Genomic DNA, 27,200 nt, shown 5'->3' on the forward strand with positions numbered 1-27,200 from the left:
GTGACGCCAATAAAACCAAGCACTGCATAAGATTTTGAAAGTAGTTCCTTGTGTTAGTGTTACGGTACGAGCGACACCTGGTGGCACTGTAGAGGAGCTTGTGCGAACCCGTCAGAAACGACTAAACCACTGAGCTTCATAGCAATGGCGTCCGAAGAAACATGTCAACAAAGTTTGGACTTGTCAAGTCCCAAAAAGAAGGCAAAACAGACGCATGTGTGGATGGACGGATGGTAACATGCACAACTGGAATTATATCATTAACATACCCGATTTTGTTCATTATCTAAAATATCGGTGACGGTTGTTAGGGTGGGCGTGTCGATAGTAGATGGCAGAATGTCACCACATCACGCCACTTTTATGCGCACAATGCATCACTGCTGTTAGGGTCTGTTTATTATTCTCCCAATGTGCGAGAATGGTTGCTTGAAAAACCGATTGCAACGTTGAGTTTTGTTGATGCACTGACTGAACGCCTTTTATCAGCTGATTATATCAGATCTACTACAGAATTTATGATTTTAAGATTTATCATAGCTTGGATAATTTAACTACTATGTAAGATCTTTCGAAGTTATGATACCTAAAAAAATATCCTAATTTTTTTTTTTCACTATAACATTACTGATTAATGCAAATTCGTTTTTTAAAATTGGATATATGTAAAAGATGTTACCATGTATAATCACTTAACACAGATACATTATTTTACCATGTAAATAATGTTATATTGACACCTTTGTCTTATACAAGAAGACAAATTTGAAAAAGACCAGGGTTGCAAAAGCTGATTGACCTAAATCTTGTTTGTTAGCCAACATGTCTTGATTTGTAACAGATTACTGACATGAGAACTAGGTGCTTGCAATGTGTCAGCTTGATGGTTGTGTCTCATCTTACAACGACATTGATCATTGCTTGAGCATTCAACCTCAGCTCTGCCTGGCACTGACTACAGGCTGCTGGGATATGGCATGGATATTGCTGACCTCTGCATAAAGTACAACTAGTGGAAGAATACCATCATGACATAATTCTGTTATGAAGAAATAGCTTTGTTTTGAGCCCAGAATCTTTTGTGATTGAAACAAGAATTACTATTTTCTCGAAAAACATGTCCAAAATCCAACTAGCTTTTCCTTAAGAACATGCTATGGAATATGGAATATTTATGGTCAAGAAGTTTCCACACGATTTGAAGTAACTATATATTTTATCGCAATGTATTGGATCGTTGCCTATGTATTGAGATACGTATCGTATCGTGACCTTGCTGTTTTGTTTCACCCCTATTGATAGCAGTGTTAAGTCCATCTTGTTCACTCTCTTCTAATAATAGATTTGATATTAGAATCTAGGATACTTTAGGCAACATTCACTCATCACAACAGAACTGGGAGATGTACCAGTCATTCAGATTTGATCCTCGTCAAATTTAATGTATCACTGTGACCTTGACACCACCATTGTCATCATCTTTGATATGAATTTACTGCTCCTGTAACTGTTGTGTGAGTGAGAGACACATTATTTGAATGCCAACAATCTAACTGGTACTTATTGTATTTCAGTTTTGATATGGTTCACTTCGGCCATGCCAATGCATTGAGACAGGTAAGTTGAACTTGCTGAGTTGACCCTACCTGTTATATTCTGGGAAGGGTGGGTGGGTGGAACTTTAGTTAGAAACAGGATCTGCATGGAGACATATTTTTATCTCTGAAAGGAAGTACTTTTAGCACAATGCATTTGTCAGGACATGCAGGAAATGAAACATACAATTTTTTTTCAGTAAAACTTGAAAAAATTACTATAAAATGACATCAGGATATTAAATGGCTGGTCCCAAATGCACATTTTGTAACATTGAGTGAGTGAGTATGGTTTTACACCGCTTTTAGCAATATTCCAGCAATATCACAGCGGGGGACACCAGAAATGGGCTTCACACATTGCACCCATGTGGGGAATCGAGCCCGGGTCTTCGATGCGACAAGCGAACGCTTTAACCACAAGGCTACTCCACTGCCCCACATTTTGTAACAGAAGGTCAAGATGTGAAATCAGGCTGACGTAGGGATCTACCTGGAAATACATTCCAAAACACTGATGGATGTGTTATGAACAGGACACCAGGTTTTGTCAGTTGAAGGATCTGTTGTCATGGTGATCATGAACAATATATAGGGGATATTTAGAGGTGGTTGTCAATAATCACTGAAATGTGGTTAGAGTTTGTATTTTGACTTATAAGCAATGTTTCACAAGTAAACATTCACCCTGTCATCAGAGGGGAAAGAACTAAACCGATCATTAAGTTGGCAGAATTTATCTGGGAACAAACAAACACATCAGGCAATTGTCGAATACCAAATGATAATGGGTATATCCACGTGTTGATCATCTGCGATCCTGATCTTATGCCATGACCACTGGCCTTGAACTTGACACCAGTAGCCATATGTGATATCACCATACTTGAGAGTGATGTTAGTCAGCTTTTTGTCCCTTGGCAGAGATAGAGCATTTATCTCAGTAATAGATTAGCCTATCTTACTGAGAAGAGAGAGAGAGAATATTGTTTATTAAAGTGTCACATGTTATATACACTTCGTAATACGATATATACAAAACAGTAAAATATAACATCCGGCCAAATATGACCTACGAGACACTATAAAACATATCAATCATAAAACTATTCAGTTGAAACAGAATAAAACATACATACCTCGTGATGCAGGCGCGGAGCACGGCCGTGGGCGGTTTCAGTGAAGAGCGCACCAGTATGCCAGGATACAGGGCAACTGACTTCGAAAGTCCTTAGTTAAACAGTGCGCTCCCCCTTAACTCCCCCCACAGCGTTGCGCCGCCCACACACCACGTCATACATACATACATACATACATACATACATACATACATACATACATACATACAAAGTCATACATACATACTTGGCTTAAAATGAAATTGCCTTCTTTTAACCATGTTGTAAATTGATTTGGCTAAAATACATTGGAGCGATTCTTCGTTCATAATAAAAATAAACTTTTCTAAACTACTCATATAATGAAATGTTTTATCTACAGAAGTTGCTTCTTTAGCTAAGTTGTATCTTAAATCATCATAAAATGGACATTCTATTAAAAAGTGACATTCATCTTCAACATAATTTACATGATCATTAGTAGGATTGGCGTGACAATATTTACAAGTCCTATCCAACAGTGGGGTAGGTGGCTTGGCTTCCCAGTTATATAATGACACAGATTTATCTAGACTTGCTCAGAGGTCAGTATTCAGCCCCAAGTCTGCAGTATATGTCACTAAACATTACCAACTTGAAATAATAGATTATCCAGTTCATGTTTTTACTGTTATAACTAATGTTATGGCTTAAGCAGATAATGATGAGGGGGAAGAGGATTAAATGCTGAAATACAGTGTTAAAATACCTCTGAATTTAAGAAAATAAGATTTGATAAAAATCCCAGTTCTAAACAAAATAATCATTTTTTCCCAATTTGCTGCATGGACTCAGTATATAATCCTAGATATCTTCCTGAATAGACAAGCTGTCCACAGTGTGCGACATGGAGAGCACTGATATTAAGCCAGGGTGTCAAAAGCTTTCTTCCTGGGCTGTGTTGGTGCATCACCTTTACAGGGTTAGAAATAAACACTAGCCCACTAACCTGGGGCTAGTACAAATTCCTGTGGGCTAGTACAGATTTCCCAATTCCCCCATTGTTTTGACATTCCAAGGGCATTTTATTTTTACCTGGGCTAGTAAAGCTTTTCAGTTCAGTTCTAACCTTGCTTTAAATATATTTCAAGGTTAGGTTAAGGTGACCAGGAGATATGCTGTACACCTGGCGTCATGTAAATGGTAATTGTATTTATACAAAATCTAATCAAACCAGTGGGACAACATGTTGCAGTTTCTGAATGAGCAAAATCTTGAAAATAAAATATTGATGATATATCAATTTTTATGTGAGCTAATAACGATAATGATAATGTATAAAACATTTATTGAACGTGGTTCAGGCTCAGTATTTTGTATCATGTCAAGGCCACACTCGAATACTGTTATATTGCAAACACATCAGCTTGGTTAGATTGGAATAGCGATACATTCATTTTGTTTTGTAAAATATTGTCTGTTGGACGGGGCAAAAATAGATGCTGTGATTTTGATTAATTTGGTATATGTGAAGTTAGTGCTAGTAGTGGGGTTCAACATATTCTTCCTTCGATATTATAACTAGGCATGTCAGGATTCACCGATTGTACCGATGCATCAGTAGATAATTCTCATGATATGATACGAGAGACATGTAAATTATATCGATATGAAATTTTATTGAAATCGGTATCCATTTTTTCGCGTATCGATTGATTTTTCTTTTCGAATCGAAATGTCATCATATTTTCTGAATTTGACACATACGAAAACTTGTTAGTTTCTGACACTTGTTTGAACAAACAGATTCAACTTTTTCTAAGTATTATTATTGTACAAAATAATCCATTGATAGTGGTTGGAACTCATAATTGTGAATGTGATATGTAATTAAAAAGTTTTCTTCTAAATTTACGCATAAAAGGTTGGTATTGCTGTATCGAGATACGTATCGTATCTTGACCTCAAAATCGAGATATGCATCGTATGGTGAGGTACCTGTATTGTGACACCCCTAATTATAACCTTTCAACCAGCCCTTAAATTCTCCCTCGCAATGCATATTTGGCTCTGAGGGAGCTAGACTTTGGCATGTAAGTTTCTCCTTATTATGCCATCATATTTTGTTCGTTGGTGGCCTAGTGGTCTAAGGTGCCTCAATTCGCCGTGCAGAGTTGTGTCCGTTGGGCATGCCAGAAACCTATGGTTGTGGGTTTGAATCCTGGTTTGTCCTGATTTTTTTTTTAGGTTTTATCAGCACCATACCCATGCTCGTGGGTTTTACCAAAGTGGTAAATGTTTGAGACCTGCATCAGTTTGGGTTTCCTCCTGCATCAAGCTGACATGCCGCGACATAACTGGAATACTGTTTAAAGCGGCATTAAACCCAACTCACTCACTCTCTACTGTACAACTTCTTTTTTGTGTTTTATTTTTTCCCACTGAGCTAATTAAACCATGCCAATATGAATTTGAGGTACACAAAGCAAATTGTTTTATTTTGACTGTCCAAGGCTAAATGGTTATTTGAAAGTGTGTATTAAATTAGATAAGTATGGCCCTTGGGAAGGCATTGTGTGGAAATAACTTTTCATCAATTAATATTAAGAATTTGTTTTTTGCATTTTTTGTAAATACATGTATGTATGTTTTTAGGTTTCTTGTCTATACAAATAGAGAGGACAGGCAAAAAACCCCTTATGTTTACTTTCCCACCTGCAATATTTTAAATTTTGACCTTGTTATGATATTTGTAGTTTGACTATGTTCTTAAATATTGGGCACTTAAAACATTAATATTTTATTTTTTTCAAATTAGTAAGATTTTTATGATATTTTTTTACACCTCAATATTAATGCACAAAATAATTGAACATCAATGCAGACAGCATCTTTTGTTAGGTAGCAATCTCTGTTGACATTAGACCCGTGAAGATTCCAGGGTAGAATAGGTCTTCAGCAACCCATCCTTGCCGTAAAAGGTGACTATGCTTGTCGTAAAAGGCAACTTACGGGATCGGGTGGTCAGACTTGCTGACTTGGTTGATGCATGTCATCGATCCCAATTGCGCGGATTGATGCTGATGATATCAATCACTGGATAGTCTGGTCCAGACTTCATTATTTACAGACCGCCGTCATATAGCTGGAATATTGCTGAGTGCGGCGTTAAACAACAAACCAACGAACCAACCAATCTGTTGACATTAAAACTAATGTCTCCATATCCAGGGGAGCCTCAATGCTGTGGCACTATTGGTTTTTATTTGATTGAAAACAAAGCTGTAGCTGTGTTCTTTAATGTTTATTACAATATTTACTCTTTAATCCCCAGGGCAAGCAGTTTGGAGATGTGTTAATGGTTGGCGTTCACTCTGATGGTATGTACCTAGTATATGTTCGATGTGTGGTGGGATGTTCTGATGGCCAAAACAAATGGTGAAACGAAATGGTACCTTGATACGTTCTTGAAGATTTCTTATCATATGGGTATTTGTTTCAGAGGAGATTGCCAAACACAAAGGTCCCCCTGTGTTTAATGAACAGGAAAGGTACAAGATTGTGCGGGGCATCAAGTGGGTGGATGAGGTAGGTGGATGAGTTTTTTTCCCCCTTATCACAACTAAGCATGTCAGCCATGTTTTGATCAACATGTCTTTGTGAAACTTGGACCAAGTGTTCCAGTCATACTTTTAGTTTTTAGTGTATTAATTTCATTTCTTTGTTTTGAAACGGAAACAAAACATCAGTTCCTAGTTGTTTGCAGAGTCCTAATGATCTTGACAGGATTAGACATTAACACAAGTCTGCCAATCGGCAAATGTGAAAACAATTTAGAATTACTGAACACTAGGCACTTGAATTTTCCCAAATAGTTCTGTGTCAGAAACCCTCTCACTGAGGTGATAGAATATTGAATTTAGCTTGTTGTGTCAACCTATGTGTGAGAATATGTTCATGAAACTTTGCAGACATCAATAAAAGCCTTCAATTAGTTATTTCTGGAGTTTTCAAGGAACCACAAATAAGCGTCACTTGCAGGGTCAGCTTCATTTCTAAGGGCCATTGTAAGAACCAACTATGTATTGTATGAATGTTGTGATGTTGAGGACTGTTTCAGGTTATTGAGAACGCCCCCTATGTGACCACGCTAGAGACACTGAGTGAATACGACTGTGACTTCTGTGTTCATGGAGGTGAGAGAAACTCAAATCCTCGGAGGATGTGAGACACCTGACACACCTACTTTCATTTTTCTGAATTATGACAACACATTCATGATATAGGCACACTTTGAATATCCAATACTCTTGCCCAAGCGATATCTATCTGAAAGTATGTTGGGTACACATATATGGTAAATTGAGTGCCTAACATTTCTTTGCAAATGATATACTGTAAATCTTGAAAATAACGCAAGTATGAATTAAATGCGAAAAATGTGAGTGGTCATTGTTCGCATCAATGAAACTTCGGATTTATATATCCAAAATGACTATCAACAGAAAGACTTTGGATAGTGCACACTTTGAATAGCGGAATATCAAGAGTTCTACCCACTCAGCAACCCATACTTGCCGTAAAAGGCGACTATGCTTGTCGTGAAAGGCGACTAACGGGATCGGGTGATCAGGCTCGCTGTCTTGGTTGATACATGTCATCGATCCCAACTGCATGGATCGATGCTCATGATGTCAATCACTGGATTGTCTGGTCCAGGCTCGATTATTTTACAGACCGCCGTCATATAGCTGGAATATTGCTGAGTGCGGCATTAAACAACAAACAAATAAACAATCGTGTCCAACTAGGCATCATTGACCACTGTTTGACTGGATTAGGGTCAGGATTCGTATCATTCCACTGGGGATGGGGTGGGGGGAGTCGCATTGATTTTGAGTCACATTTTTTGCTAGGGGTCAGCAGTCGTATTAATTAGGAGACAAATTAATTTCGAGATTTAACAAGTAATAAGTTTGTAGATGAGATATTCATGAGATATCACACATTATAAAAATAAGACCGCCCCCGTGGTCTAGCGGTAGAGCCTATGCCAGGTAAGCGGAAGGTCGGGGATTCGATCCCCGGCCTTGTCATACCAAAAGATGTTAAAACATGGTAATTGTGGTTACCCTGTCTGGCGCTCGGCATTAAGGGGCTAAAACATGGACTGGTGGTTCGGAGTCAGTATACTGTGTCTAAGTGGGGTATTCATGTTAAACTGCGGCATGGTATCTGAGTGGGCTAGCGCTGTATATCGGGATACACACACACACACACACACACACACACACTACCAGGTACCCATTCATTGATGGGTGAACAGAGGCATATTTTGTACAAAGTCAGTTGCCCTTAATAAACTCCCAGCGCCAAGCTTCCAAACACAGTCACCCACCCAACAACTCTGTGTGAACAATGTCACTCAAGTTGACCAGCTTTGTGACCTGTGTGCTGTACACAGGAACATGTGCCATCACGGATTAAGTCATCCCATGTGATGTATTTGCAGATGATATCACCACAACGGCTGATGGCGAGGACACATATCAACTCGTCAAGGATGCCAAGAAATACAAGTAAATCAAAATATCTACAATTATTACATTGCTCTATCAAAAGTAAATTTTGTACTGTTCCTATCTTACACTTTGCATTTCTTCCTTCTTCTTTTGTTCTAATGTGGACACATGCTTGAACAAAGTTTCCAGCTTCTAGAAATAAATCACCCGAACACATCGCTGCGTCATTATGGTCACCACCCAAATACATGGGTTACTCACTGTAACCCTGTGCATAGCGACTTGATGCATATCATTGTATCTCAATTGCGTGGATCGATGCTCATGGTATCAATGTCTGGATTGTCTGTACAGACAGCCTTCATGCAGCTGGAATATTGCTGAGTGTGGCGTTAAACAACTAACAAACAAACAAAACAAACATAGGATCGAAAGAAGAAGAAAGAAATGCATAGTGTGAGATAGGATAATTATATGAATATACAATTTAATGTAAAATTTCCAATTTTGAATAATTTTTATTGATTACAAACTAGAAACCTAAGCAAAATGGTAATATTCAGCTGCAGGTTATCGCAATAAAATCATGCATTGTCACATTGCAGAGAGTGCAAGCGAACAGAAGGAGTTTCAACCACAGACCTGGTTGGAAGGTAGGGATGTTTTGTCATAAATTATGGATTTTGTCATAGAGTAATTTACAATCATGAGAACCACGGGATTGGATCCAGGGGTTACTATAGGTTTATCAAAATGCAAGGAGAGGTAGAGGGTGGCAGCCACAGTGTCCATTCAAAACCTATTCCTGAATCTTTCGTGATGATGATGTTGAGATTTTACGAGTGCTTCCGGTGAATCCAATTTCACACTCAAATCTGAGGTGTCTGTCTTCAGTTGTTTCCCTTAGCTGCAGGGATCAGAGTGGTCAGTAGTTCAAAACCCAGATTGGTCCCAGTTATGATCCTTTGGGAGTAGCACCATGCTAACTCACCTGAGTTGTAAGTATCCTGAGATAGAACATGACCTGAATTGTTTGATAGGCATTACTTAGAAATTGACGGATGACCAAGTTCATGCAATTTATGGATGACAACTTCTTTAATTACTGTAAAGGTGACGTTTCAGTAAAGATCGATCTACTGTAGTCAAGCAGGTCTGAATGATGAACATGGTACAGAATATATATAGTTGGTTGAGGATTAACAGTAACAATTGCATACATGAGGGGGATTACCATAATGACAACATAAAGATTATACTGTAACAACATGATAGACAGAGATGGAAGCAAACAAACAGGAAGCCAGTTAAACAGGATAAGTATACATAGGTGTGGAGATTATTGCTTTATGAGTTCCGATTGGGCGGGGGGCGGTGGGGTAGCCTAATAGTTAAAGCGTTCGCTCGTCACGCCGAAGAACCAGGTTCGATTCCCGACACTGGTACAATGTGTGAAGCCCATTTCTGGTGTCACCCGCCGTGATATTGCTGGAATATTGCTAAAAGCAGCGTAAAACCATATTCACTCACTGTAGTAGGCGGATGGGATGAAATAGCCTTGATCTCTGTTGATTGATGGCTTGTGGCAGCGAATGTGGACTGCTTCTGTTAGTTTTCTTTTAGTGAAGTCATGGAGGTTGTTAGAGAGGATTTAGACGTTTTCCCAGTTGATGTTTTGATTGGGGCAGTTGCTGATATGGTCCAAGATAGCTGATTTTCTGTCTGATTTAATGTTGAAGTTTTGTGCTCCAAGCAGTGTTAAACCAAACTCACTCACTCACCCATCAGTCTTGCTAATGTTGTTTGAAGCTAGTTGTTGATGCAGTGTGAACAGTATTTGACCCGGCTATGTTTGTGTTACAGGATGTTGTTGGTAACAAAGACCCACCATCAGCCAGACGAGGGAGAGGCCGTGGCATCCTCCCATGTCGGGACAATCAGCTCTGTGAGTAGCACGACTCTGTGAACTGTTGGGGAGGGGATCCTGCAGTTTGCTCTGGATGTGTCATGTGTGCTTTGCAGGTGCTATCTTCCCGAGGCAAGCGAGTTAACTGACTATAGATGTCCAGTTTCCATCCTTACCAAACTAGGCTGGTATTATGGAGTTACATTTTGGCTGGACTAACGAGTCTATGCATAGTCCAATCAAAATCATGCTCCGAAATCGAAATACGGTTTGTAAATTGTCAAGCAGATTTCGGTCGATTGCAGGGTTTGCAAAGCATGTGCACCGCTAACTCATTGTCAACAGATATTTTCTAAATGTTTTCATGTTAGATAATCAAGGTGCTCACATGATTTGATGCAATTCGCGATGTAAGACTCGTTGTATCACAATATATAGATCTTGATTATCAATCAGATTGTCTTGACTGGGCACCGCCGTTTTGTTTGAAGCCAATGCAAGTGATACGTGAGGTGGAATCTGATTGGTCCATAGGAGAGGCATAGAAGGGACATAACTCGTAACAGCCACTGGTGGCGCTACAATTGAGCCCAGGAATTCCAGCCTAGTCCAGCAAGAGTGGAAACTGGACTTTTAAAAGTCAGTTAACTCTCTTGCCTCGGGAAGATGGACATGTGCTTGACATGTGCTTGACATGTGTCTCATGATGATCATATGTTAAGTCTTATCAAGGTTTGTTCCTGAATACTCAGGCGTCGTTGAGTTGTGGGCAGACCAGTCATTATGTAATCCTTGCTCGTCATGACAAAGGCCTGGGTTTGATTCCACAAATTGGTACAATGTGTTAAGTTACTGTGATGTACTGATGTAAGTGCCCAAGAACGCTTAGAAAATTGGTAAATTGGTGGTGGTGAATGGGTGGGGTGCAATCTCATTAAAATAAGATCTTAGTTCTCACTACCGCTAAACAAAGGTCACGTCAGGACGACCTTTTGTAACTTTGACCGACCAATGAAATGACTAACAAGAAGTCGACATTAGCCTATCAGAAAGCAGGTTCCTAGAGCTTTACTGCACTTCTTTCAAACTGGCGACTTTTATTTCAGACTATGCTTGAAAAATATGTAGACAAAGTTCTTGATTTAACACATGTTAACTGAACAATTTTGGAATGTCTTATATATGGTTGAGATTGTATGGCAGCACTTGTCACCAGCTATGCAACATACGTCTTTTCCATTCAAATGTTTATCGCTTTGAGGCAAGAGATAGATGATGCTTTTGAACTGTGTTTGGAATGCCCAATGTTAACCTTTGCAAGGCAGCATGATTAGAAAACACATTCCTACTATCACTTTCCTGATCTGGTAAGCGACGCTCTGATTGGTCAGATGAAAGGTTGACCGGACATGACCTATAATTGGATGTCCTCAGATTTTTGTTTAGCGGTAGTTATAACTAAGATCTGATTTTAATGACATTGGTGGGGGTGGTGGTGGAGGGGGCTTATTAAAACGATACACAATAAGTTAAGTTTGTTTTCAGAGAACAAGCGGCAGTGAACACAAAGATCATATGTTGATGACTCTAAAATGTTTCGATAATACCGTATTCGACGTAATAAGCACCCCGCTCTAATAAGCACCCACGGCGATATTTGCTAATATATTGGTTTGTGAACAATCCCAATTAGCACCCCTTCCGATTGATCAATGTACACAAGACTTATTTATTCGCGTATAATACACACTCGTGTGTTATATGCACCCTTAATTATGGGCAATAAAATTCTTGAAAAATATATCTGTCGTACATAAACATTTCAGGCTGTCAGCATAAACCACGAAATTAACTTTCAACTATGTTTTTTCACCAAAAGAATATTCTAATAAGAGCCCCCTATTTCTATTTTTGAGAGCGCCATGGGCACTTATTTCGTCGAATATGGTAGTTCCAATGAATGCTATTATATTCCCTTTCCGTGATACTGTTTTCTTTGATAAACACAAGAAAATTCTACTGCAAAAGGTTGCTCCCTGAGGTTTCCGGGCTGCTTTTTGCCTCTCCAGGTGACGAAGGGCAAGAAGTTGCCCTGAAATGTTGTGTATGTATAATAAAGAAGTCATTATCATACTCCTTGTCATGATTGAAGTCAGGTAAAAAACCATGCAGCTTCAGTTGTTTCCTCGTGAGTGACGACAGGAGTCATGTGACTTGTCCTGTGATTGCCTCAACACAATGAACAGAAACCCAGAACTGTATACAATGTTCTTGCTCACAACACCATACCTTGACTTACTGTACTGGTCATAGGACGTAGTACGGTTCTGTATTTTACCTGTAGTTTTGCAGTGTTATGAAATAATTGTTTCATTGTTTTTATGTATGTATTGCTAGGATATTGCCAGTGTAAGTATTATGATATACTGGCGTCTGCTGCACGGCTAGTTGAGGGGGTTTGCAGGGTCATATTGTATATCTATTAAGTATTTCAAAAAGGAGAAACAAAATTTTAGCTACCACTTGAACTGGTGGGTCACATAAGGGTATATAAAAGCTTCTCTTCTGTTGTTAAATTCCCAACATCCCTGAGGCTGACACTTTGTACCAACAATCTGCCAACACCGGTATCATTTTCCCCAATTAAGGCATATTATTTTTTTAAGTTGGTTTATGTTACCGACCTACAAAAAACACTGAAATTACTGACGAGAGAAAGATTTTTGACAATGTTTTTGGGTTCTACTCTGTTTACTCTGTGAAATAGACAACAAAACAAGATTTTATCTCTGCCGTTAGTAAGAAATGGTGAACAATATGTATAAAAATCTTTATTCGAACAAAAAACGCGATAAGTTTTTTTTCGGTATTGTTTTGCAATCATACTTCCATGATGATGTGGCCTATCAGATTGTTTTATATTCATTAGGCGCAGTACTAAGCTGGAAGTTGAAAATTGTTTCAATTTTCTTTCTTTGAAATGTAAACCAACTATATAAAAGGTCTTTATAGTAACTTTGAATGTATGGAGTAATCTGTGATATTGTATAAACTAGGGTTCTTTCTGAATTGTGATCTTGCCCCTGGTGAAAGCTTTGAACTGTCTGTACCCTCTTGCATCGAGTAATACCAAGTTTTCCTCATTTTGAACTGGAACATTTGAAGGTCTACCAAATTGAAACGATGGATGATTAAAAGATGCCTCAGTCTCATTTTGCGACTGCTATTTGTTTTGGGCGCACCCTGCACACCCTCATTGCTTTCAGTACTTTTGAACTCTGCTCAGGCACAACAACATCATGTACCCTCACTATACTGACATGAGATTTATATATTCAATCCTTTGCTGTGTCTCATATATATCTTTATGTTAATCCTAGGGCTGGCTATCGATTCAGATCATAGAGATTGATAATCGTTAACTAAATATCGATCAATTATCGATAAATACTGGTATCGGAGAAGTATCTTTGAGCAAGCACGCAAAAATAATTCCTAAAGTAATCAACATATTTCACTCCACTGGTGAGTGGTGGCACGTTTATTCAGGGATTACTTGGTGGACATTTGAGATATAACTTTCCATCTTCAGCAATTAACATTATTGACAATAACAAATCTGTTTTGGTAAATCTAAAATTTATTTCTTCACAATAGTTTAAGTAAGGTATTATCGATGACACAATGATCATATCGATAATCGTTAATATTTTTTCCCATCGATGATAATTCTGATTATCAATCTTTTTTGCCAGCCTTAGTTACTCCTGTAGTCAAGTGTGTCTTTCAGAAACTAAACTGCCCTCATTGTTATCACGTCATGACAACAACCTTCACTGCGGAGTCAGGACTCATCTCCGATTCATCAATCTGTCAGAATCATTCAGCATTTTGTTTTTTGTTCCTTGTTTACAAACAAGGTTTATATTCCTGGAAGCCCAATCTTGAACTTGATCGAACAAATTTCAAATTCATCTGGTGAATAGACATAAACTATTTTCACAATTCACTAAACAGGAAAAGACATGTATCTAAAAAACAAACCTTCTCTGAATGTATGTGTGAGCATGTTTTGGGTATGGTGAAAGATTCTTGTAATGTCTGTGTTCACACTGGTGGCAGTGAGGCTACCATTAGGGAGTCAATGGTGTCTCATGCTGGATGGCACTTGGGTGATCGCTGTGGGAAGGGAAATAACTCATGACTTTTCAGGAAAAGATAACTCCAAGGAGTAATCGGTACATTTTTTCATGTTTGATATTTTATCCTTCCCTACATGTAACAACCATTTAATGCACAACTGGTAAACAGATAATATGTAATGAACTTAAACTAAATTAATGTTTTAGCAAGGGAGTTTACTGACTGTAAAAGTCCAGTTTCCACCCTTGCTGAAACTAGACTGGAACAGTGGAGTTATGTTTTTGCTGGACTAACGAAATCAAAATTGCATAACGAAATCGACATCTGGTTTGTAAACTGCTCTGCAGATTTCGCTTGTTTGCAGGATTTGCAAAGCATGTGTACCACCAACTCAGTGTCAACAGATATTTTCAAATCTTTTCATGTTTTTGATCAAAGTGCTCACCTGATTTGATGCACTTTGTAAAGTAAAACCTGTTTTATTTCAATATAGATTTTGATTATCGATCAGATTGTCTTGACTGAGCGCCACCATTTTGTTTGAACAAATGCAACTGATATGAGCGGTGGAATCTGATTGGTCAATAGGAGGGACATAGAAGGGACATAACTCACACAATAGTCACTGGTGGTGCTATGCTTCGGCAAGAGTGGAAACAGGACTTTCACAGTCAGAAAACTCCCTTGCCTCGGAAAGATGTAATTAGTGCCACAAACAAGATGCTGAGACGAGTAGTGTAGTGGATATAGTGTTATTACCTACACTTGCCCTGAGATTGATTCTCGCTTTGGGTTCAGTTTGGGAAGTCCATCCTAGGTGTCCCCATAGTCTGTCTTACAGTCTCTGAACCATATCAATTTCCCTTCCGCCCAGCACTAACTGTTATGGTATAGACTTAATGAAGTAAGTCTAGAATTTCAACAACTTCTCCCATCTCATTGGGGCGCCTTTTCATTTTAAATGTTGTTGCTTGTTTATATCAGAGTAGTATATTTTCAGAGACTAAGCATTAGACTAGGGTCCCCGCTGCAACACTCATTCACTCGTTCATAATCATCATTAATGTTTCTGAAAGTTATAAGAATTTGTACATATTTTTGACAATCGATTGTAGCTTCTATTTAAATTATGATTCTCACAAAGAATATTCATTTTATATCAAATAAACAGATTGTCTTTCTTTCAAATCATTTGCTTTTCAAGCCATCCAAATCTTGAAATATTACTTTTCAGACTCATCTTATAAATGTTAACAAGATTAATTATGGTACATTTTAACCCACATGTTTCAGAAATCATTTAACAAAATCGTAATCATCAGTATTGTAATACGTTCACTTATAGATATCATCCCTCTTTTAAATCATCCTGACTATGTCCTTATATTACCTCGTAGATTCAGCTTGAACCTAAAGCCTCCCCTTTAACCAATGAGCTTCTTTTTTTGGGGAAAAAATCCTTTTAATATTTTTAGTGAAGTAATCAACAGGCGTATTCGGTTGCTTGAATTAAACTGCACAATTTTATACAATCTTAACGCTGCATATTTCCCTGGTTACAAAAACAGCAAACATAGTGAAACTGTTTAATCCATCAACAGTGAAGTGTATATTCAAAAGAAAGTGAATAATAATATCAATGCTCCTGATATTAACTGTAACAAGTAACAGAAACTATCTGCACACAGTACCAGTAATCCTGATATATACTGTAAGATGTGAACAGAACCTTTTCGTGCTTATTATTGATTAAATGAAGACCATGTTTAACATACATAAAAACTGATAAGTAAATGTGTCATTTTTACAATCAGAATTATTCATCATTTCACCAGATTGCGCAGTTTTCAAACAAATTTCAAACAAATTTCCAATGCATTCTGGGTGCTTGTATTATGATGGTGTATTTTCCTCCCTCCCAGGATTCCTCATCTCACAGTCCATGGACCGGAGTGTCCCAGTTCCTCCCCACCTCCAGGAAGATCATTCAGTTCGCTGGGGGCAAGGAACCGGCCCCTGGGGATAAGATTGTCTATGTAGCTGGAGCCTATGATCTCTTCCGTATCCTGTGTCGAGTTGACAGAGTTAATGTTTACTGCTGCAGGTGTTGGTGGCCTGTAAATAAATAAGTCTGGACCAGACAATCCAGTGATTGATATTGTGAACAACGATCCACGCCGTCGGGGGAACAAAGACATGATATCAACCAAGTCACAGAGCATGAACAATCGATCCATTTGGTCGTCTCTCAAAAAACACATTGTGCCCGAAAATCTTGAAGAAAGTAATTATGCTTCAGAATGTAAAAGAATTTGTCTGCCACTAGGCGACTATACTTTTCGTAAGAGGCGACAAACCGGATTGGGTAGCCAGGCTCTGTGACTTGGTTGATGCAGATCATCGTATCCCAATAACGTGGATCGATGCTCATGATGTCAATCACTGGATTATCTGGCCCAGGCTCGATTATTTACAGACCACTGTTATATAGCTGGAATATTGCCGAGTGTGGCGATAAACAACAAACAAACAAACAAACACAGTGGGTACATGAAACAACCTGCATCACTTCACATTCCAGGCTGGAATGAATATGAATATAGTCGTGATCCATTCATATAATTTTCACTTCTGTTTTGCCTTTCATGCCCAGTGAAATTGGTTTCGTAGGCTACTTGAGATGGATTATTATCTGGCGTTGATGTTTTATATTTATCATAAGATTGAGACTTTAGATCAAGTTGGGCTCTATACCTTTGAAATGAGGCCTTTGCATGTCACTGAAAATTTGGATACCACGAACAAGATTACAATGGAATTTGGACTCTACCACAGACAAAATATATTCATCCATAACATACATTACATTTTATTGAAAAGTCATTGTTTTGTGGTAAGAGAGAAAGAGGGTAAGTTATTATGATATGTTCAATGACAATATGAGCCATAGTTGTTTTTGTCCTTGACGACCTTGAAGATGTCGGCCATCTTGATTTCCTAGAGAAAGCTGCTGCAGAAGGCAACTTCGTGATTGTGGGACTCCACACAGACCCTGTGAGTGTAATGCTTCAAAATGAACACAGCTGTATGCATTGACAGCTCCAGGTGAAGTAGGTGACTGTGGAGCAATACAAGACACAAACGTTCTTCATTTGAGAAAACATCCTACTGATTATGATGCAATTTCAACTATTTTAATCAACATATTTCCATGAATGTTTGATTCAAGATGTGTTTATTGAAACTTTGCTGGAACTATTTTTAATTCTTTAATAGTGATGTGTATATTCAAAAGAACATGGATATAACACCAGTGCTCCTGATATTACTATAAGTTGTTAGAGAATATATCTGCAGACAGTACCAACAATCCTGATATTTATTGTAAGATGTGACAGAGCCTTATCATCCTTATTATTGATTTAATGAAGACCATGTTTAACATACATAAAACATGTCATTTGTAAATCATAACTATACATCATTTAGCCAAATTGTGTCAGTTTTCAAACAGAAATTTCCAATGCATTATGGGTGTTTTATGATGATGATGTATTTTAATTCACATATCTCTGCGAGTGTTTGATTGAAGTGTGTTGCAATGTTGCAGATAGTGAACAGATACAAGGGTTCCAACTACCCGATAATGAACCTACATGAGAGGACACTCAGTGTCCTGGCCTGCAAGGTGAGGCACTCTACCAGCAGAATAGAATAGGTCTTCAGCAACCTTTTGCTCGCAGTAAGAGGTGACTATGCTTGTCGTAAGAGATGACTAATGGGATTATGTGGTCAGGCTCGTTGACTTGGTTGATGCATGTCATTGTATCCTAATTGCGTAGATTAATGCTCATGATGTCAAATACTGGATTGTCTGGTCCAGACTTGATTGTTTTCAGACCGCTGTCATATAGATGGAATATTGATGAGTGCGGTGTAAAACAACACCCAAATGATGTTTCAGTATGTGTTGGAAGTTGTGATTGGGGCACCTACACTGTCACTGACATATGATCGGTGCATGTTTCAGTATGTGTTGGAAGTTGTGATTGGGGCACGTACACTGTCACTTACATATGATTGGTGCATGTTTCAGTATGTGTTGGAAGTTGTGATTGGGGCACCTACACTGTCACTGACATATGATTGGTGCATGATTCAGTATGTGTTGGAAGTTGTGATTGGGGCACCTACACTGTCACTTACATATGATTGGTGCATGTTTCAGTATGTGTTGGAAGTTGTGATTGGGGCACCTACACTGTCACTTACATATGATTGGTGCATGTTTCAGTATGTGTTGGAAGTTGTGATTGGGGCACGTACACTGTCACTTACATATGATTGGTGCATGTTTCAGTATGTGTTGGAAGTTGTGATTGGGGCACCTACACTGTCACTGACATATGATTGGTGCATGATTCAGTATGTGTTGGAAGTTGTGATTGGGGCACCTACACTGTCACTGACATATGATTGGTGCATGATTCAGTATGTGTTGGAAGTTGTGATTGGGGCACCTACACTGTCACTTACATATGATTGGTGCATGTTTCAGTATGTGTTGGAAGTTGTGATTGGGGCACCTACACTGTCACTGACATATGATTGGTGCATGTTTCAGTATGTGTTGGAAGTTGTGATTGGGGCACCTACACTGTCACTTACATATGATTGGTGCATGTTTCAGTATGTGTTGGAAGTTGTGATTGGGGCACCTACACTGTCACTTACATATGATTGGTGCATGTTTCAGTATGTGTTGGAAGTTGTGATTAGGGCACGTACACTGTCACTTACATATGATTTGTGCATGTTTCAGTACGTGTTGGAAGTTGTGATTGGGGCACCTACACTGTCACTTACATATGATTGGTGCATGTTTCAGTATGTGTTGGAAGTTGTGATTGGGGCACGTACACTGTCACTGACATATGATTGGTGCATGTTTCAGTACGTGTCGGAGGTTGTGATAGGAGCACCCTATGCAGTCACCAAGGATCTCATGAATCACTTCAAGGTAAGTTCTGTCAACATTATCATCTTGAAGTTTTGATAGTCTCCAGGCAACCTGTAGCCCCAACTGCATCAGTACCACACTGTGCGGAGCTGCACCCTTTAGTTGCTGGGATCTGCTGTTTGTGGGTTCAAATCCCAGATTTGCCCAACTAAAGATTCTAGGTGTCTCAGCACCATTTACGAAGCACCATGTGAGGTGAGGTGAAATAGGGTTTAACATTGCGTCCAATTTTTTTGCACGTACATAGTGACATGCATGGACAAGTCTAGCTGCACTAGAACAATCCAGAAGATTCTAGATTACTCTTGACCACCAAGAATCTCAGGGCTCCATATAAAAGCTGTATCGGTGTATGTACGGATGGAAATATGCACCTGGGATGATTTAGAAAACATATCAGATACGCATCACAGCATATATGAACGGTCTAAGATTCTTTTGTGGACGTAGTTCTACAGATAATATTTTGATTTCAAGCAGCATCTTAATTGAAAACTTTGATCGCGTTACATTGGACTTCCCCTTTTTATTTTTACTGTGTGGGAAATTTTTGTTGCTAGGGAAACAGCATTCTGCAGTGAATCCCCTCTGCAAAATCTTATTGGTAAAGAATCGTCACCTGTATTTGAACATGGTGACCCAGAAATCAATCACAAGTTTTTTTCCGAAACAAGACTTTGTGACTCCTGAACAACCAAGTGATCAAATTGCGGCACAAATATTAAATGAACCACTTACCAGTGTCACTCGTTTCTCATGTCGTAGTCACACAGGTGGTTCTACACTTCAAAGTATGACGTGATATGACCCTAGGGCACATACGATTTTTATGAACCCCGATATGTTTGCCCTCGTAGGTAATAATTAATTGTATGTTATATATTATAACTATTTGCTGCCTGTGTGACCAAGTTTTGCCTTGATTCCAGGTGGACATGGTGTGCCACGGTATGACGCCAATCATGCCAGACATCGATGGATCTGATCCCTTTGCAGTAAGTGATATTTCCTTCTGACTTGGGGACATGGGTGGCCCAGTCGTCTGAGGCGCCGCGATTCACTGTGCAGAGTTGCGTCCCTTCGGCACGCCAGAAACCTATGATTGTGGGTTCGAATCCCGGTTTGCCCCTATTGTGTTTCCAGGTTTGTCAGCACCATTCCTCCCACATTAAGCTGACACGCTGCGATATAACTGGAATAACGTTCAAAGCGGTGTTAAACCCAACTCACTCACTCACCCTATAACCGTAAAGGGCACATAATTTACTGTACAGAGTTGCATCCCTTAGGCATGCCAGAAACCTATGATCCTGTGTTTGAATCCCGGTTTGCCCTGATTGTGTTTCTAGGTTTGTCAGAACCATACCCATTCTCATTGGCTTTTACCCTAGTGGTTAACATCCAAGACCTGCATTTAATCACTTCAGGTTTTCCTTTCACATCAAAACTGTCATGCTGTGGTATAACTGAAATACTGTTTCTCTCACTCATTCCAGTAGCCCAAACCTGTCTGTTCAGTATTGTCATAATTTTTAGTAGACCTTAGTGTTATTATGTAGTTTACAAATAGTAGGGCTTAATAAACAAAAGATATTTGGACCAGTGACTAAAGTGACAGAAGTGAGTAGATAGAGAATAACCAACAAGTTACAAGGAATTACGTACCCGTGAAGCTCTTGGGTAGAAAAGGTCTTCAGCAACGGGTGGTCAGGCTCGCTGACTTGGTTGATGCATTGTCATTGTATCCAATTGCGTGGATTGATGTTCATGATGTCAATCACTGGATTGTCTGGTCCAGACTCGTTTATTTACAGACAGCCGTCATATATCTTGAATATTGCTGAGTGCGGCGGTAAACAACAAACAAACAAACAAACAAAACTGTTGTATTTGGATCTGTGTAGGGAGCATGATTAGCAAGTAATAAACTGTTAAATGAAGGCTGAGGTATAATGGAAATCAATCTGAGTTTAACTGTCTCACTTATTTCATCATTATCAATGCAAACCTGTGAGTTTATTTCAGAGAAATGTAAACCAGATGAAGTTTACAACACTGTTTTTACCATCATCATTATAGAGATTGAAATGTAGTGTTGTTGTATTATTATCCCCCGCCACAATGAAGTTGGCGGGGGATGTAGAAATGGGTTCCGTCCGTGTGTGTGTGTGTGTGTGTGTGTGTGCGTATGCGTGTGCGTGTGCGTGTGCGTGTGCGTGTGTGTGCGTGAGTGCGTGAGTGCGTGTGCGTGTGCGTGTGTGTGCGTGAGTGCGTGAGTGCGTGAGTGCGTGCGTGCGTATGTGTGTGCGTGTGCGTGTGCGTGTGCGTGTGCATGTGTGCGTCCCGAAATCGTTTCCAGAGCATAACTCAGAAACCGTTAAATATTTCTCTACGAAACTTTGCACGTCTATCAGACTCATGCTGAACTGGTGCCTTTTGCTATTAAGGAATTTTATAAATTTTTATTTTTTACGTTTCCATGGCAACAAGTTGGACTTAGGTTCTATAGGGTAGAGTTTGTTTCCGGAGCATAACTCAAAACCCATTCAATACTTTCCAACAAAAACTGTGCATGTTTACCAGACACATACTGGACTGGTGCCTCTTGCTATTTAGGAATTTTAGAAATTTTTATTTTTCACGTTTCCATGGCAATAAGTTGGACTTATGTTCTACAGGGGTGGTGTTCGTTTCCAGAGTGTAACTCAAAAACTGTTAAATACTTTCTTACAAAACTTTGCATGTCTACCAGGCACATACTGAACTGGTGCCTTTTGATATATAGCACTTTTAGAAATTTTTATTGTTTATGTTTCCATGACAACAAGTTGGATTTAAGTTTTAATATAGGATTGGTTTACTTAAGTAGTATAACAAATAAACTGTTAAATATTTCCTTGCCAAACATTGCATGTCTATATATAAAGCGCATACTGAACTAGTGCCATTTGATATTAAGGAGTTTTAGAAATATTTATTTTAAAATTCCATTGCAGCTATTTTGACATGGGCTAAGAGAAATGTTTGGTCAGTTACCAGGTTTGGGACCATAACGTGTTAAAATGGGCGGGGGATATAGATGACTTTGTCAACTATACGCTTGTTATTATTATTATTCTTATTATTAATTAGTAATTAAAATCGCGTACTGGCTAAGTGCCCTTGAATTTGTATTTAAAATATAAAGTCTCTTTTCAGATATTCAAGATAGGAGTTTGCCACAGTAATTTCTATGTTATTGATCATTACTGAGATATAATCATCGAGATAGCTAATTGTCAACCGCAAACCATTTAATACACCAACCATTTTACACGTATATACCAAAATGAATTTCTGTGACTTCAATCTCAGTTATTATGACCATGATTTTAAGACCTGTAATTCATGTCATAATTTGTCAGTACCAATAGCTTGCACATTGCTCATCTCACCCAGCTACCTAAATACTAAGGTTGCTTTCAACATTCACAAATTAATGACCAACAGTCCTGGTGCTCAGAGCTAACAAGGTGTATAACATATCCACATCCTTTATTTTTTTCACTCAGAACTGCCCGTTCATGTTTATTTTTGAGATACAGAAATCACATGTGCTGCCATGAATACCGTGTCTGTTTGTACCTAGAATGTAGAAGCCTCAATGCTGATTACCTGATTAGAAAGTTCATGCAGACAAAATGTTTCTATTGTTACATAGATTTGACATGTGTGGACATGTAACCCATGTATGATGCCTTGTTTCAGGAACCTAAGAGGCAGGGAAAGTTTAAGCTGATAGAGAGCGGGAATGAACTAACAACACAGATGATCATTGAACGAATCATCAAACATAGGTAGGTAATGATTCACCGGCAGAGTACCGTATATCGCCCTGCTTAAGGTGGGGATTTTGTACCTAGAATTAGAGGGTTTGAAGGGGGGTGCCGTATACACAGGTAGAAGATCTCTGTGATGTCAACTGGTGTTGTTTGGTGGTAAAACTCTGCATCTTGTCCAAAGTAACTGTTCCAAGAGCTATTTTTGTATAGAAAAGCCAGCTGTACGTGATTTCCTTGTTCATACTATATAGTTGCTGCAACTATAGTTTGAGTGAGCCTCGGCTTAATCGAGATTGCCAAGGCAACTGATAAGGTGAAAAAAATCAATGTCTGTCAGTAGAGAGCGGGAAGTCAGCATAAGCGGGATCATCTCAAAATATCTGAAACACCTTTTTTATGACAGTTATATATATATATATATCTATAATATATAATTATCAGTTATAACTTAATCATCACTGTATTTCCATTGTTTTCATAAACAAATATCTAATTGTATGGTTGTATTGAAATAAACTTCAAAGAAGGAAAAATGAAACCAATAACAAAATTACATTTTCGTAACTTGAGATGACCCCGATCAGTTGCACACGTGACCTCACATGTTATATCTAACCAGTTAAGCTGAAAACATTCCCGTTGTTTTAACATCAATTAGCAAGTGTTGGAGAAGGCATGTATCGGTGACTGTTGACTAAAGACCCTAGTTGAATGAAACTAACCCTTAATTAATTGGCGATTTAATGACAGCAAATACATCCATTGTCTCACTCATTGTAGGACTTAAAATAAACTTTGTGTATGGGCGGCTGAGTTGTCTAAGGCGCCGCAACCAATTGTGCAGAGTTGCGTCCCTTGTGGATTCGAACCCTGGTGTTCCCCTCATTATGATTCTAGGTAATTCAGCACCATACTGGTGTTCATGGGTTTCTCCAGAGTGGTGAACATCTGTGATATGCATCACTTCAGGCTCTCCTCCAACGTCAAGCTGACACGCCGTGATATAACTGGAATACTGTTAAAGCGGCACTAAACCCAACTCACTCACACAATTGAAATTAACTTTTTTATGGCCACTATTTTGATGTCCCAATGTGCAACACACAAGAAGGCGCCGTAGTGTATGCCAATCATAAACACTGATTGAGATCGGTGATCAATGATGAAATCCCAACTGATTCCCCACCCTGACTGCACCCATTGGCCCCCTGTCTTGGGATCAACAGAGGACATGTCCACATAGGCTCCTCAGCAACCTGTGCTTGTAGGCGACAAATTCAAATAAGTGGTCAGTCTCACTGGCTTCCCAGACTGCCTCCGTGGTCTAGTGGTAGAGCGTCCGCCCTGAGAGCGGAAGGTCTGGGGTTTGATCCCCGGCCACATCATACCAACAGACGTTAAAAGATGGTACTTGTTGTTACCCTGTCTGGCGCTCGGCATTAAGGGGTTAAAGCAAGGACTGGTCGGCTCTGAGTCAGTATACTGTGTCTGAGTGGGGTATTCATGTTAAACTGCGGCATGGTATCTCAGTGGGCTAGAATTATAAATAGGCACGTGATATATTTTTTAATGACAAAAAGTGTCTAAAACTCTATGTTTAAAATACAAGTCACTAATGTTCTACAACTACTACTGACTACTATTCCCATTCCTTCTGACTTTTATGTGTTTGAATCTAAATAAAACTTCAGTCAACTTCAGTGTATACACCAGATCGTTTCATACATGTATCTAAACACATTTCACCAGAGCTACGGTCAAACTTTTCCCAATCGGACAGTTTGTACCTACCTCTTGAGACCTAGAGCGGGTACCCGGGTAGGGTAGGGTAATGGGGGTGGGGAGGTGGGGTGGGGTACCCGGGTAGTAAATTTGGACTCGTCCCAGCCCTAGTATTCATGTTAAACTGCGGCATGGTATCTCAGTGAGCTAGCACTATAAATCGGCATCATTCCGGACTAGTACAAGCAGCCACACACACACACACACATGCATGCACTATCGCTATGTAAGTGCAATAATCTTGGACGCAACGTTAAACCAAATCTCACCTCACCTCACCTCACCTCACCTCACCTCACCTCACCTCAACACAGATCTAGGTCTACAGAACATGTTACTGTTTCAGACTAGAGTATGAATCACGCAATAAGAAGAAGGAAGAAAAGGAAAGGAAAATCTATGAACACATAAAGAACACGAAGAACGCCAGTGGATGATGCAGCCAGCCACTGTTCTCCATCTTGCCTCTGTATTTAGCATAATGATCACATGTCCTATTTGCAACACAACCACTTGTCACTGGGGGATATATGAGGGTTTCCTGTGAGTTGTGTTTATAAGATGACCAAACTTTGTGTTCGACATTATATATATTTCATTGGGGGATTTTATTCTGAGGGGATCTTGCAAATACATGAATTTTCCAAGGAATGTGTTCCCTCAAGTTTATTTTCAAAGTTGTTTGGTTTTATGTATTCCATGTAGTAATCCCCATAATATTTTGAAGAATAAGACAGAGTTGTGTAAACTTCACTCTGTTTTCTTTGTTTTAACATAGATATCATGAATATGGCATACCGTAATCGACGTAATAAGCGCCCAGGTGCTCTCAAAATTAGAAATAGGGTGTTATTTTGGTGAATATTATTTTGGTGAAAAAAACAGTTGAAAGATCGTAAATTTTGTGGTTTATACTGACAGCCTGAAATGTTTATATATGACACATATATTTTTCCAGAATTTAATTGCCCATAATTAAGGGTGCATAAAACACACGAGTGCGTATCATACACGAATAGATAAGTCTTGTGTACATTGATCAATCGAAAAGGGGTGCTAATTGCGATTGTTCACGAGCCAATATATTAGCAAATATCACCATTGGTGCTATTAGAGCGGGGTGCTTATTACGTTGAATACGGTCGATATGATTTCATATTGGAGTGACTTGCAGATGTAAGTGTCAAGGATTTCTGTTGACAACATGAACAAGAAGTCGTGGTAACATGGACTAAGAATGTTTTGAAGTCAAATTCAGTTGAGATTACTAGTAGAGATTACTGACAATGAGGTAGATTGTTTACGTAGATTTCCATGACTATCAAACAACTTCAGCATCATGGGGTTCAAAATGATGTTTCCACAATAATTTACTGCACTGTTCAAAGGAAGTTAACGATCATTACAAATGATTAAAGTTAATCTGTCATAGCTGTGATACAGGTTTGGTTGTCATTGCTACCATTGTTGAGAAGAAACAAGTTGTTTGTTTGTAATGGCTTCAGGCCATTCTCTCTATCAGCCATGTTAATGTGTGGATGTGACCAACTTAGATTTAGCAAAGACTGTATTGTAATGTTAAATATCATGCAGTTTGCGGTTGGCACTTTCACTATAATGGTATATTTTATCTATCTCTACCTATGTCTTTGTCTCTCTATGATCCACTTGTTATATGTTAATCAAGTTTAAGCAGATTTTTATGTTGTTCTTCTCATTGTTTTATGACTATTTCTATTACTGTGACCATTAAGTGTAAACAATGTAAATAACTCGTGATGAAGATGTGATGTTTTAGATCTTATCTTTTATTTTTAGATTGTCTGTGGTGTCTTTTATCAAATAATTAGAAAACTTTGAAAATAAAAAAAAAGAATTATTGTTTTGTTTTGTATTTTTGTATAAAAATCCAAGATATAGAGGTTATCACATTATCATAAACATTGTATTTAGCGAGCCTTGGGGAGCTAAATACATAGTGTTAATTCCTAATATAGGATATTTACCATCCCCAAACACAGAAACATCATAACCTTTTTATCATATGATGTCATTCTTCAATTCAACCCTGTAGTCACCTGACATACAATTGTCAGTCGGGTAGCCTAGTGGTGAAAGCATTCGCTCGTCACGCTGAAGACCCGGGTTCGATTCCCAACATGGGTACAAAGTGTGAAGCCCATTTCTGGTGTCCCCCGCCGTGATATTGCTGGAATATTGCTAAAAGCGGTGTAAAACCATACACACCCACACCCAACACACACTCACTACAATTGTATTGAAGGTGTGTGGAGCTTCAGCTACATGGACTGAG

General features: G+C 38.8%; 1 protein-coding gene across 2 annotated transcripts; it reads left to right on the top strand.

The window, feature by feature from the left end:
- Nucleotides 1–77: 77 nt before the first annotated feature.
- On the top strand, nucleotides 78–25,748 carry LOC124137259 (ethanolamine-phosphate cytidylyltransferase-like). 2 transcript variants are annotated; one of them, XM_046503488.2, is made up of 16 exons: nucleotides 78–233; nucleotides 1,575–1,617; nucleotides 6,027–6,072; nucleotides 6,195–6,280; nucleotides 6,813–6,888; nucleotides 8,205–8,271; nucleotides 8,820–8,867; nucleotides 10,078–10,159; nucleotides 12,518–12,529; nucleotides 16,186–16,324; nucleotides 17,241–17,317; nucleotides 17,874–17,951; nucleotides 19,218–19,283; nucleotides 20,213–20,278; nucleotides 23,031–23,119; nucleotides 25,233–25,748. In XM_046503488.2, the coding sequence occupies exons 1-16, from the start codon at nucleotides 145–147 to the stop codon at nucleotides 25,321–25,323; spliced, it is 1,155 nt and encodes a 384-aa protein (XP_046359444.1). In that variant the 5' UTR covers nucleotides 78–144; the 3' UTR covers nucleotides 25,324–25,748. The 2 variants fall into 2 exon arrangements, with proteins under 2 accessions (XP_046359444.1, XP_046359445.1); XM_046503489.2 differs by lacking the exon at nucleotides 12,518–12,529.
- The last annotated feature ends 1,452 nt before the right edge of the window (nucleotides 25,749–27,200 follow it).

The sequence above is a fragment of the Haliotis rufescens genome, unplaced genomic scaffold (genome assembly GCF_023055435.1).
Source record: "Haliotis rufescens isolate VD_foot unplaced genomic scaffold, xgHalRufe1.0.p SCAF_11, whole genome shotgun sequence".
NCBI classification, from domain to species: domain Eukaryota; kingdom Metazoa; phylum Mollusca; class Gastropoda; order Lepetellida; family Haliotidae; genus Haliotis; species Haliotis rufescens.

Bases quoted from the DNA above. Each gene is read 5' to 3' on its own strand.
- LOC124137259 (XM_046503488.2), top strand. From the start codon at position 145: ATGGCGTCCGAAGAAACATGTCAACAAAGTTTGGACTTGTCAAGTCCC. The intron at 19,284-20,212 runs GTAAGTTCTGTC...CCTTGATTCCAG, and splicing joins ATCTCATGAATCACTTCAAG to GTGGACATGGTGTGCCACGG. The intron at 23,120-25,232 runs GTAGGTAATGAT...TTACTGTTTCAG, and splicing joins GAACGAATCATCAAACATAG to ACTAGAGTATGAATCACGCA.